General features: G+C 31.3%; 2 protein-coding genes across 5 annotated transcripts; one reads left to right on the top strand and one right to left on the bottom strand.

Moving 5' to 3' along the window:
• The first annotated feature begins 1,893 nt into the window (after positions 1 to 1,893).
• LOC127257386 (uncharacterized) lies at positions 1,894 to 5,865 on the top strand. Its single transcript, XM_051283781.1, has 10 exons — positions 1,894 to 2,023; positions 2,119 to 2,180; positions 3,362 to 3,481; positions 3,565 to 3,664; positions 3,765 to 3,845; positions 3,993 to 4,042; positions 4,135 to 4,285; positions 4,367 to 4,423; positions 5,278 to 5,399; positions 5,533 to 5,865. The coding sequence occupies exons 1-10, from the start codon at positions 2,009 to 2,011 to the stop codon at positions 5,741 to 5,743; spliced, it is 969 nt and encodes a 322-aa protein (XP_051139738.1). The 5' UTR covers positions 1,894 to 2,008; the 3' UTR covers positions 5,744 to 5,865.
• A 308-nt stretch (positions 5,866 to 6,173) lies between these two features.
• LOC127257385 (probable choline kinase 1) lies at positions 6,174 to 10,030 on the bottom strand. 4 transcript variants are annotated; one of them, XM_051283778.1, is made up of 9 exons: positions 9,881 to 10,030; positions 9,335 to 9,702; positions 9,064 to 9,185; positions 8,777 to 8,972; positions 8,531 to 8,648; positions 8,383 to 8,430; positions 7,394 to 7,497; positions 7,138 to 7,296; positions 6,174 to 6,783 (listed from the first exon to the last, which is right to left on the bottom strand). In XM_051283778.1, exons 2-8 carry the CDS (start codon positions 9,680 to 9,682, stop codon positions 7,174 to 7,176), a joined length of 1,059 nt encoding a protein of 352 aa, XP_051139735.1. In that variant the 5' UTR covers positions 9,683 to 9,702; positions 9,881 to 10,030; the 3' UTR covers positions 6,174 to 6,783; positions 7,138 to 7,173. The 4 variants fall into 4 exon arrangements, with proteins under 4 accessions (XP_051139735.1, XP_051139734.1, XP_051139736.1 ...); XM_051283777.1 differs by lacking the exon at positions 6,174 to 6,783 and having other exon boundaries at positions 6,801 to 7,296; XM_051283779.1 differs by lacking the exon at positions 6,174 to 6,783 and having other exon boundaries at positions 6,803 to 7,296; positions 7,394 to 7,494.
• Between the last annotated feature and the right edge of the window lie 4,193 nt (positions 10,031 to 14,223).

Here is a 14,223-nt window from a genome sequence, read left to right as displayed (position 1 = left end):
AATTAAGATTAAGATAATGGAATAGTTTATTTAAAATAAAATATATATATAAATTATGAATTTTAAAATGTGATTAAAATGTATAATTATATTTTAAAAAAAGAAATGACAAATTATGTTGACACATGAAAATAAAAAGAATGGACAAATTAAGTGAAAAAAATATTTTTATTTTTAATCTTATTTTCATATTAAATATTTTTACTTTAAAAAAATTTTAAATTTAAATTTATATTTATTTTGGAAAAGTTTAGTCTAAAATATTTCACATTACCAAAAAAGTCTCAAATTTAAATAAATACTCCCTCCTTCCCACATATTTTGGGCCTATTAACGTAGATACAAGATTTTAGATAAAATATAATTAGTAAGTAATTAAAAAGTGTATTACTAAAAATAATTATTATTTAGTTAAATCAATAATAAATTAAGATTAAAATAATTAAATAGCTTAAATTTAAAAATTTATAAAATTTAAAATATAATTAAAATGTATAATTATTTTTCAGAAAAAAAAGACAAATTATATGGACAGAAAAAAATAGAAATTAAAGACAAATTAGATGGGACGGATGGAGTATTTAATATAATATTAAATTAAACATTAATTTTGAATATAATATAAAAATAAATATTTAATTCAAAATTTTAATTTTCTTTTCCTTTTCTTTTAAAAAAATTAGAAATTGGAAAGCCAACCCTACACCCGAACAAACATTACCAAACTAATTTTGATATTCAAGTGCTAATTTTCATTTGTGATCAATTAAATTAATGTATTATTTTAATTTTATTTTTTCGTCTTGCATAATTTCTCTTTTATTTATTTTTTTATTTTTTTTCAGTTTTACATAATTTATTTATTTTTTAAAAAATATAATTATATATTTTAATCATATTTTAAATTTTATAATTTATAATTTTAAACTTTTAATTGCATTTTTTAATTATTTTTAATTTTAATTGTATTTTTTTTATTATAATTATTTTTACTAATATATTTTTTAATTATTTAATAATTATATTTAGCTAAACTTCTGTAAATAAGTAATAAATTCACAATATCTAAGAAATGCTATTAGTTGTGTTAGCTTTCAACGATGGATTATGCTCAACAAATACAAATTCAATAAAAGTAAAATCTAAAATTTTTAAATATTAAAATAATATAATCATATCAACAAAAACTCAAATTTCTACACACTAAAAATAACACAAAAAAATTAATATAGGAAGGTTGGAATTGCGGGCGAGAAGTCATGGATTCTCGTGACATTTCAGGTCATCTCTCAGTTTAGTGTGATTTATCTGTCGGACCTATTTTGCAGGATATTAAATTCGATCAGATTTTTACCTATGTTTACTTTCAAAAGCGGTTGCGTATCCCAAAGTCATAAAATCTAACACAATTATATCTATTTTTACATTTTGGTGTGTGTCATAGCAAAATATTCATTTCCGTTTTTACTGTCTACCTAACATTATAAATACCCTTCCAATTTACAATATATTACACAAATGTCATTATCTTTGTATTATACAATGGTTAATTTAGTCTTTTTACCTTTATTTTTACTTTATACACATGTTTGAAGATTGAGTTTTAAATACACTGTTCATTTCATAAAAGAATATTAAATCAAACATTTATTTTTTATTTTTTATATTATACTAAAAATTAATTTTACATTCAAAATATCAGATCATCATCTATTTATATCGCATCTTACAATTATTTAAATTAAAATATTCTACTATTCAAATGACCGCTCAAAATTTAATTCTCAAGAAAGACACCCTAATGGAAACAACTGCAGTGCTTGGGATGGATATTGCCACGTGGCTGCATTAGGGCCGTTAATTTTTATAGGTCCGACGAGCGGACGCGATGCTACCAAAGCCGGCATTTGTTTGCCGATTCGGATACTAAAATGAACTTCACATTCCCTCTTCCAACTAGATTTCGAATAAGGAAAAAAGCGATCCCCTCGCTCGAATTCGAAACGCCATGTTTATTCTCAAGGCACTGAATTGGATTCGTTTAATTTTCGGTATTCTATTTTTGTTTTAAGCGGCTTTTGTTTAATCTGCTTCTGCTCTACTGTGGTTTGCTTGCAGACATGGAGATCGGTTGCATTCGGGATATATGGCTTCAAAAATTTCACCAAGTCTGGTTTTCTGTAAGTCTTTCCATTCATTAATCGTTTGTTGCCTTTCATTAATCGTTTGTTGCCTTTTACTAAAACTGTCAACTATTTGTTGTTTTTTTATCGTTGTTTTTGCTGCGTTTTTCTTTGGTTGAGTTTCGAATAGCTGCTTTTTGATACTTGATTTTTATCAACATAAATGCGTTTAGTATGTGTGTTTGTGTTTGTGCACCATATGTGGTGAATTAAGATCATCATTCTGGTGCGGAAGAATTTGTTGGTTGAATATGTGTTAGGATATGATGAATTTTGCAAAGTAATTTCTTAAATTCACATGAGATCTAGACTTACATGTTTGTATGGGACTCTATTAAATTTTGTATTGTAGTTGATTTTAATCCATAAACTGAACTACAGCAGTGGTAGAATATTAGTGGATTTCGATCTAGATCGCATTCTCAAAATGTTTCCAACAATCTAATACTACCCTGTCCATATCAATTGATACATACTTTTAAGAATATTGATATTTTATTGATAGTGTAAACAAAATAATAGTTAAATGTTCTTTTTGTAGCTGTAAATGTGTGTTTCAATTTAGTTATAAAAATAGTGTCATTTGTGTAATAATAATGGGTGCGTTTATTTGTCAAGTTTTACACTTGATTTTACTATTTCAATTTTTTTTTCCTCCGAAAACATCAAATTAAACACTCAATTTTTATTTATTTTATTACACTAAAATTTAATTTTACATTCAAAACATCACATCAACACATATTTATATCACATCAAATAACTATTTCAATTCAAAATTTTACTATTCAAAATCGAAACTCAAAACTAAAACCTCATAAGTAAACACACCCAATGAAAGATGTTAGTAGTTTTATAGTTGCACGACTATTTACAACACTGTGTTGAACAACGCCCAATAGACTCACAAAAAGCACACGACATTTATATTAATATAATACAAATACAACACATGAACTAAGAATATAAACTCAGACAAAACATATTAGCGCATGACATACTTTTATACTTTATACGCTGTAATTATGAAGCCGTGAGTAATATAGACATGTGCTATTTTGAAAAATCAGCCCGGACTGTAACCCTTCCCGTGAGGGAGTATAAGTTTTGAGAGAGATTTAGAATTGATTCGTCGCTGTGGTCGGTTATTTTGTTTGGATTTTACTTTTCAATGTTAGGGAGCATTCAAAAAATTTCAAGGCAGAAGATATGCAGGCGCAGATTGAAGGGAAGAATTGCATTGTCACTGGGGCAAACTCCGGCATAGGTTTTGCGACAGCCGAGGGACTTGCATCCCGGTGTGTGTGCATTTCTTTTTTCATTCATTTCATTGATGAGCTCATGTTAAGGATCGTAATGTACTGATCTGAATCTTTTTCAGTGGCGCTACGGTATTTATGGTGTGTCGGAATAAGGAGAAGGGCGAAACAGCCCTTTCGCAGATTCGGGCAGCTACAGGAAACGAAAATGTTCACTTAGAGGTTCAATGGCTCGGTTCTTCGCTCTCTTAAGAATGCATCAATTACTTCACATAATGCATGATTTCGATTCAATGATTTTGTATTTGAATACTGCTGGCAGATATGCGATATCTCTTTGACAAGTGATGTCAAGTCTTTTGCTTCTCGATTTTCTTCGAAGGGTTTGCCTGTTCACATCCTTGTAAGTTCATTTTTGTGTTTACATACATTTTTCTTTTCCTTTTTAGATTTACAGTATGATGTTAAAATAAAAAAGAAAAAGATAGTAGTTTGGATGTCTGTACATAATGTCGTAATCCTTAATCCAACCACGGTGCGGTGCATTTAGGTAAACAATGCTGGTTTACTCGAAAACGATCGACAGACTACCTCGGAAGGGTATGGATCATTTGTTTTGCACAATAATCTTCCATTTTTGGTTTTAAAAATGGTTCGAAGTATCAGAGTTTTATATCTGTCTTGCACGCCAGATATGAGATGAATTTTGCTGTAAATGTGCTGGGAACGTACGCCATGACAGAGCTCATGTTGCCATTGCTGGAGAAGGCAGCGCCCGATGCTCGTGTCATTACAGTTTCATCCGGTGGAATGTATACAGCTCCTTTGACGGAAGATCTTGAGGTACACACATTTGTTGAATTTTATTTTCCTCGCCTCGCCTCGTCTCGTCATGTCTTGTTTATGGCGTTAATATCTTTGCAGTTCAGTGGCAACAAATTCAATGGAGTAGAGCAGTACGCCAGGAACAAAAGGGTACAGGTATGCACATCGCTTATTGTACAAATACTTGAACCTCAGTTTTATTCAGCTCGAATATAGATGGATGGATGAGACTAGCTATGCAAGCGATAAACTTTTCTACCAAATTATCTTATATATAATAAACTTGACTGAACTATTGTGATCGATCCGGCAAATTTGGCCTTTCTGAGCGAATGAATGAATGAACCTCATTGTGTCACCAGAATGCCGATTCCTTTGCAACCTGTGGGTAGCCTTTTTCCTTTCGATAGGTTGGTATATGTATGATGATGTTAGCATGCTACGGGTTTGTACATCAATTTGGTCATCCGTTTTTGTGCTTTCATAGGAAGCTTTGTATGGAAAAGATATGACATCGATTGCTCCACAATGTGTTTATAAGCTGAAACTTTGGCTCCGTGTAGATTGAAGTTTCAAAAATTTATAATTTTGAAAAAATTTGGAAATAATAAAAAAATTGAGTATTTGCGTTGTTGATATACCTTAATCTAATTTGCCACTTGCTGAGTTTTCACGGATTATAGACCCTAAACCCGACGGTATGCAGTATTAGGCTTTGGAGTTGGTATTGGGTTAAGTCCGTCCGATGTATTCTCTTAGTTTATTTGAGTAGACTTAGAGATATGAAATCTGTAATCGGTAATATAGCCGTCTTAAAAAAAATTTGCTCTTCGTTTCTGTGTGCCCGTGGACGTAGCCCAAATATTGTCATCCATTTAAATTTGTGTTTTCTTTACGTTTTGTATTTTTTATTCGATCATTAACCTTAATCCAGTCACATGCAAAAAAAATAGACATATGATAGTGATAAAAACTCCATAGTGCCTATGTAAATAGAACATTTGTGACAGGTGGCGTTGACGGAAAAATGGGCGGAGATGTACAAGGATAAAGGCGTCGGGTTCTACTCAATGCACCCTGGCTGGGCGGAGACGCCGGGAGTGGCCAAGAGTTTGCCCGGTTTTTCAAAATCGTAAGAATTCTGTCGAAACCAAATTCGATTACAGAAAGGCAAATGCCATTGCGGATCGATCCATACATGAAATCGAATTGCCAATATAATGTCCAAGAAATTAATGTTGAAAGTACATGGATTGGTGGCACAGGTTGGAAGGAAAGCTCCGGTCGAAGGAGGAAGGAGCCGATACAGTGATATGGCTGGCTTTGCAGCCGAAGGAGAAGCTCATCTCCGGCGGGTTTTATTTTGATCGAGCGGAGGCGCCTAAGCATTTGGCGTTGGCAGGTACGAATGGATCTCATGCATCGTATATCCATTCCATTGCAGCCAACCTTCGTGCTTTATTATCCCGACTTTAGCAATTCATCTCCCCGTCGTGTGTATACATATATATATATATATACACAGATATAATGGGTGCGTTCCTCGACTATATTTTTAGATATTTCCCAATTAATATTACAAAAGATATACTTCCTTTATGGTATATATTTTGTAATTTTTTTTGTTGTTCAAATACAAAATGGTGTGTTTGTTTTGTGAAAATAATTTGAAGAAATATATATATATTTTTTTTATGTAAAGTATATAAAATTGGATAAAGAATATAAAAATGTGTAATATATTAATATTTTTTAAAATTAAAATTATATTTGATGAGATATTTTGTGAAATTGAAAAAGTTTAGTTTGAATTTGATATTAAAATAATATTTGATGGAATATTTTGTGAGAAATATTTTATTGGCTGAGCTGAAATAATAAAAAATTTGAGAAAAGTAATCTAAAACAACAGATCCATAGCACACTTTCATATCATACAATACATACTAGCACAATGATTACATACACCCCACACGGTACTCAAATTCATGCATACACTTATATATAATAGTATTACATTAATACATAAATATAAAACAGTGATTAATATTGCTATTTACTATCCCTATAGTAACATTACAATCATTTCTAATTTTATTGGAAACAATATTATTATGCAGGCCAGTCCTCTCTTGATAAAAGATGCAACAAAATATGTATAGTACACAGTTTTCTTATAAACAATTACACACACATCTCTAAGACGTGGGAATCCGTAATTGCTATAAAAAAATATTCACTAGGTAAACTTCCGGCCGAATCTAATACCTTGTAAAGTAGGTCCGACAAGAAAAGTCACACTAGGCGAACCACGTGTGGCAGGTAAACCTGAAGGCGTTGGGGTTGGGGTTTAGCATTTAAACCCCATGACCTCACGATCACAAGTTCACTTTTCACACCAACCATCCCTTACGAGATTATATTTATACATTTTTACATACATAGAGAGGGAGAGGGAGAGGGAGAGAGAATAGAACAAGGCCAACCGAGGGCCAAAACCCGGATAGCGACAAATCCTGTTTAAATTTTGATAAAATAAAAAGTTAAAAACCACTTTAGTATTATTTATTATGCATATCATTAGTCAAAATATCCGGAAAGCACAAATCCATCCTTCTTATAATCAATTCTTTGAATTTCAACCACTACTTTTTCCCACATCAAAATCTAAATTATGACGGAACGAATCTCACTATATATAAATATATATATATATTTATAATAGTAAAGTATTTTATTCAATTGGAGACATCTTATGCATACATACATATCAAGAGTATGTATGCAGAGTATCATCACACATACCAAATGCATACTCAACTACTGAAATGCATGCATTTGAGAGTGTAATGAGTTTGTAGCAACCGTACCTCTTATAATGTGTATATTGTTTTGCCACAAATGGCTTAGGACACGCTCTTTAGTTTGCTGTTCGACAACGGCAACAATTCCGACTTTCTCAACCAGTATTGCTCCAACCTCTGACGAGCGTACGACTTGTAATCAAAGTCAATGTGGTTCACGTGTGCCTGACAGTTACGGCATATATGTATAAGGGGATCGTGATGCATGAATGAAAACAAATGCCATGCTTGTGAATTAGGAAATCGAATTTGCGTAGGCTACCGAGATTATCCCCCATAGTCCCCAGAAAATGTGGTTTGCCAGAGTATACTTTTCGACATCTTCTGCTAGCTTCTCAACTGCGGCATCACTCGGTTCCTCACCTGCTAATGTCCACACAAAGGAAAAGAAGATTATTAGGCCAATGTTCCATCGGTCCTAAAAAAAAGTTAGGCTCATTTAATTTGCTTTCGACACCGAATTTTAATGTCATATGTACTTTTTGTCTTTTGGTACAAAAAAAATATAGAAAAAATATTAAGAAAATAATACTACCTCTTTCCCACTCTAAAGTTTCCATTTACTTTTTGTTTAAAATTAATTATTATATATAAAAAAAATAAAAATATTTCAGTTAGTATCTTATAATACTCATAAAATGACATTTGTACAAATTTTTTTTACAAATATAAGAATATTTTTAATATTAAGTACAATAACGTAAAAGATAAATGTGACTGTTAGTGCCGGAGAAAGTATGATTTCTTTGCTAATTTTGTTTTATGACAAAGAAGCGTATCCATGACTATTTTGTACTGTGGAAAAGAGGCAAGAAGTCAAAGATAGGATAAGCTTAAGTGTTGTCCCTACACACCAAAAACTTGGAGCAACTGAAAAAGTCGTATTGAAAAAGTCCAAAAAGACTTTCAGTTGTGTGGAAGTTTGGTGTTATATGAAGTCACAGGTTTGACCTAAGGGATAGCATTGCTTGTCACAAGGGAAGGAGAAGTATATCAAATGGTGGATAGAAGAACAAGCTGATGTTATAAAGTTTGAATTTGTCTTCTATTCAATACTCTCCCTCTCTCTAGATATATAAATATACATATATGTCACTGTATGACATATATTATTGATGTTGATATAATACTGCAGCTATATGTTTACACAAGCAAGACAAAAAAAAAAAACCCTTCATGGAAGCTAATTCTAATGTGCAACAATGAAGGTTATAAGTTGAATTCAAGCATTTTATTTGTAAAAAGACTAACCTGCAGAGTTAAGGTAGTGCCGTATAAACCTGTGGCGCTCCTCTTCACCTGTTGCGAAATCGAAACAGAAATGATATGAGACTTCATTTTATTATTTATGCTATAGACGAAAACGTTATATATTGAGACAAAAAAAGGCATTACTAACCGGGATAGTTAGAGTAATCCAAGACGTGGGGAGTATCCGTGTGATAATTTGCAGCCATCTCACAAAAATGATTTGCAATATCGTAAACAACAGGGTTGTAACTTGAGTATTCATAATCCTATATTAGACGAAAAGGCAAAGCAGCAATTAATTTAAGCAAATACCACGAGGATTCGGTGCCTTTTGTAATGTATTGAAAATATTCGTTTATGGAAGCTCTTGCAAAGGTAGAAATCTCTAACATACTATTATAGTGATGGATGAATTCTTGTCATCGATCATTATGTTACCATATTGCAGATCGTTGTGGCAGAAGCCTATCTCTTGGTGATTCCCTGATACCGTATTCTCCAACAAGCTGATTTCGTTTTCTAAGCTTTCCAGCTTATATTCCTTAGCTTCATCTGAAGAACACAGCCTTTTAGCCACCCCAAGCCAATTTCTGAAAGGCATACAGAGAAAAGTAAATATAAAAATAATCAGAATCAAATTCAAACTGTTGCGCACATTGCAGCAAACAACAGATAAATGACCTCAATCTGTTCCACAATACAACATTCTTCGAGCTATCCACATTGAGATTGTGAAATTCCCTCATTTTTGCTGCTATGAGCGCTGATATTTCGGGATTACGAAGATCACCAGCTGATAGAGTCTGCAAGGTAAAAAAAAGGTGAAATCAAGTAACTTAAAATAGTTCGTACTTGACCTTTTAGCCGCAGTTCAAGTTCATCTCGACTGTAGACGAATCTGATTGAAAAGCAGAATTGCGAGAAACTAAAAACTATGTATGAATTTTCTTACCCTAGCATGTATAAACTCCTCGACTCTTCCCTGAGGGAACTGCCCGAGGAGCTTGGGACCATAACCGAGCTCCGATAGACAATCGAAAGTCCGAATCTCCTCATCTCTGTTGAAAAACAAGTCCACACCATCGCCATACATACGAACCAAAACAATCCGTTGATCATTTTCGGCCTCTTTAGACCAACTAATCCTATACACTTCATTCGTCATAGCACCGCTCAGATGATCAACATCCAGAGCGCTTAAATCAATCACATCTCCCCAATTCGAGGCAAGCGACAACAACAATTGCTGCAATTCCTCGGGAAAAGCATTTCCAGCAAATCCACCGGTCTTCACCGCCATCGAAAAACCACAAAGCGTTTCTTCAAATCCAAACAAACAACATACACCAGTCAGAGAAATCCAAACAAACAACCAACAAGAAGCTCGAATATCTCACCAATCCAAATCCTTCGGAGAAAACAACAACTCACATATACAAACGCGATAACTGAAACCATGACTAATTCCAACAAAACGCGAAAACAAAAACGAACTTACCTACAGAAAACAGCAACGAACAACAGAAAGAATCGCGGAGCTTTTAAACAACTGTAGAATTTCGAGCAGAGGCGCTTCAATGGAGCGGTTACCGAGAAGAACAACTCACTACGTATATATAAATAGAAAAGGAAATGAACCCAACGAATCTGCTTTTGCTCTGCCAACGAATTATGACATATTCTATTTATTTTTTATTTTTAAGTGAAATAAAATAATTCTCATAAAAAATAAAATGGTCGCTGGTCTGGTCAGCGTATCTAGAGTCTAAAAGCAAGTTGTAATTCTGGAGGGGCAACACTAACTCCCCCTTACAAAACGCGCAATTCAACAATACAGACAAATGATAATTTGACACGTGGCATTCTGGACGTTAACACTGGCGTAGCGCGTGGACCACTGTACAGAACGCTTTCTTCGTCACGGCGAATGGTGGTCCGTCGGATATATGAACGTGGAGGATCCCAGCCGTCAGATTATTGTGTAGCTTATATTGGATTACTTAATAATTAAGTGACAATTAATGACTCAAATTTGGTTTAATGAGTTTAGATAAACAGTGCATTAATGGTTAGGAGGGAGTATATTAATAAGTTTATAATTAGTACTTAGTTCGTCACGGACAAAGTAAACATTTATTTTTGGCACGGTATTTAATAAATAATACTTCTTTCGTCCCATGTAATATGAGTGTATTATGTAGACACAGAAATTTATGTAAAGTATAATTAGTAAGTAATTAAGAAATTTATTAGTAAAAATAATTATTATTTAGTAAAAATAATTATAGATATAACTAAATAGTTTAATTAAGATTAAAAAAAATTAAATTTTAAATTTTAAAATATCATTAAAGTGTATAATTAATTTTCCAAATAAAGGAAATGACAAATTATGTGTGACGTACGAAAATAGAAAATAGAGATAAATTATGTGGGACGGGGGGAGTACTATTTTAATTATAGTGGATAGTTAAAAATAGTATAAAAATAATGATGTGATGTAAAATAAAGGTATTTGTGGAAAAAGTGAGATATTTAATGAAATTTTTGGTTTTGGACGTCCCAAAATAGAAATGTGTATACTTTGTAGCTAGACGAAGAGAATATAAAATTTATATAAATAATAAATAAATAATTTTAAACAATAATTCTATAAAATATACTGCTCCCTCTTTCCCAGCTAATTTGTCTTATTTAGTTTAGGCACAAAGTTTTGCTTATTGTATTGCGTAATTAGTAAGTAAATAAGAGATCTATTAGTGAAAATAATTATAATTTAATAAAAATAATTATAAATTAAGATGACTAAATAGTTTAATTAAAATAAAAAATTTATAAATTATAATATTTAAAATGTTTTCAAATAAAAAAATGACAGATAAATTATATGGAAGAGACATGAATAAAAAGAATAGATAAATTAAGTGAGATGGAGATAATATAATTCAAATAATAATTGATTTTAAAGTTATTTAAATTTTATTTTATATAAATAAATTTATAATTATTCATAAATTTTAAAACAAAAGCCCTTCTTTTTCCTTCACGACGCACAAAACCCTTGTACATCTTTTTTTTTCTTCCTCAATCCACTTAATTTTTTTCTTCTTCTATTTTTCTAAAAAGCAAGTATATACCTAAATATCCATTTTTCGTTAACGGGATTGAAACGGTCCACGTCATTCCGGTTCCGACTTGCCATGTCGGATTGGATTTGGCCGAGACGGCGAACTATAGCCACACAAGTTCCACGTCATTAAAAAAAGTTATAAAAAGAAATTTTATTTTATTATATGATTTATTATTATTTTACTAAACAATACTATGATTTTCAATAAAAATATGATATACAATATTATTACTGTCAATATATAATTTATATTAATATGATACAGTACATTAATTAACAACATATGATTTAATTTTATATAATACATACATGTTACGCACAAAAAATAATAATAATAAATAATAATAATGATAATAGTAGGGTCAAAAGAAAGTCGGTTGGGCCAGCCGTTCATCTAAGGAGATAAGGCAAATAGAGCCGGTCTGTTGGTCCGCGTTCGGTTGGTTCGCCGTCGGTTGGTCCGAGGTCGGTTGGCCCGTGGTCGGACCAAATGAGGTCGGACGGTCGGTTAATCCGGTCGGCTGATATGGAGTTCGGACTAAGTAGGGTCGGCTGATACGGAGGTCGGACCAAGTGAGGTCGGGCGAAGAAGAATAAGACGGACGATACGAGGTCGGACAAGAGACCAGATGGTGGCCGCTTGGTGGGGCGGCCAAGGAGTCGTTTGGTCTAGCGATTAGTTAGTCTCTGGATTGGTCGGTTGGGTTATGTTGTTGGCGAGACGGTTAAAGACACGTGTCAATGGAGGATAAATTGATGGGCTAGTGATAGTGGTTGTTGTAACCGACCAGGCGACGGTTCATAACGTTTCCTTAGGAAATATTTAAGGATTCGGGTATGTTCTGAAAAATCATCTTTAATCGACATCAAATTCAAAAGAATGGGATCACCACTTTATTTTTCAGTCTGTAGTTTTATTTTCCTATTTTATTTATGTATCCTACGGTGTTTAGAGATTTCTAATCTCAGACACTAATTATATCAAATTCGAAGATAATTTTCTATTTTCGAATTTTACTTTTTATTGTTGAAAAATTGCATCAATAATACAATAATTGATTTCAATGATATATTTTTATATAACATATGTTTAAATATGAACAAATAGAACTTATTTCTATTTTACTAAATATGTATTGTATAAAATAAATACATTTATCTATATATTTTATATGTGCTGATTTTAAAAAGTTAGCACGAAAAATTCATCCAACGTGCTTTTGAACTTTTTTTTTTTTTTTCCGACTTGTTAATCATCTTTTTTTTTTTAAATATAAACATATTATACATAATATCAATTTTCATTCACAATTTTATATTTAATAAAACTCAAACTAATTTTATGAATTTTCTCTGTTTCTGGCATTAAATAAAATTCAAATCCAACATTGCAAAAAAAAAAAAAAAAAAATGGAAATTATGGTATTAATGAAGATTATTATTCTTATTATTAATTTAATTTTGAAAGATCATACAAGATGTCACATTCCTCCCATACTTGATGATTGTTATTCCCATATTATTATTACAAATAATTAATTAAAATCAATCAAGCCGGCGACAAACGTAATCGCAGATGCAATATGTGACTCCTTCATCGACGACGCAAGTTCCTCTAGTAATCCGACGATCGGTCTTTACTATGCAGATACCCAAACAGTAGCGTGGGTCTGATTTTTTATCGCAATTCTCTGTCGCCAACTTCAACGAGCATATCTTGCTTTCGACTACACCGTCACATAAATATATAAAAATAAAATAATTTCAACTCGAACAATAATAATAATAATAATAATAATAATGAGAAATCAAAATTGTAGAGTGAATAATACCTGAAATTTGGAAGAAGAATATTGAAGCCAAAAGTAGAGACACCACCAAGAATTTTCCCATCTTGAAAAATATTCAAATAATTAATTTAACTTAATTTAATTTAGATGAATACCTACATGTGGGCATATATATATATATATATATATGATAATTATAGGCTTACATTTGATTAGATAAAGGAAACTATTATTTCCTCCATCTCACATACCATGTCCACGTTGCCGTTTCTGTCCGTTCCACGTACCATGTCACTTTCTTTTTTTGAAAAATGATTACACATTTTAATCTCATTTTAAACTTTTTAATTTTATTTTTTTTAAATTTTAATTAAACTAATTAGTTATCTTAATCTTAATTTATAATTATTTATATTATCGGATAATTATTTTCACTAATACATTCTTAATTATCTACTAATTACACTCCTCCTAAAATACCTTGTTTACAGTGTAGCAGGCACAGTACGTGGGACGGAGGGAGTATTATTTACCATAATACCATATTTAGAGAAATGAAATAATTATTTAATTACATTATCATTATTGCTTGCTATATATATGTATATTTTGTTTAATTTTCTGATTCTACTTGCCATATTTAAGAAATGGTTATTAATTATTACTATATAATATGGAAAATACTGATTAATTATATTATTATATTTATTTCTTACTATACACACATTTTTTTATTTAATTGTGTTTGGTTGCAAATTAGGATTGTATTTAAAAATTCGATTGAGATCAGGTGATGTGCAGAATAGTAAAAAAAAATCAAAGATTTGTTATTTTTACTCAAAATTTTTTAACACATTTCTTCCAAAAAAAAATTAATATACTCCATAAATTTATTATTTTAATACTATTATTTACACAATT

This window comes from Andrographis paniculata, unplaced genomic scaffold, assembly GCF_009805555.1.
Source record: "Andrographis paniculata isolate CXL003 unplaced genomic scaffold, ASM980555v1 Contig57END, whole genome shotgun sequence".
NCBI lineage: Eukaryota > Viridiplantae > Streptophyta > Magnoliopsida > Lamiales > Acanthaceae > Andrographis > Andrographis paniculata.
Note: the sequence above shows the minus strand (reverse complement) of the source record. Positions and strands in the feature narration are given on the sequence as shown.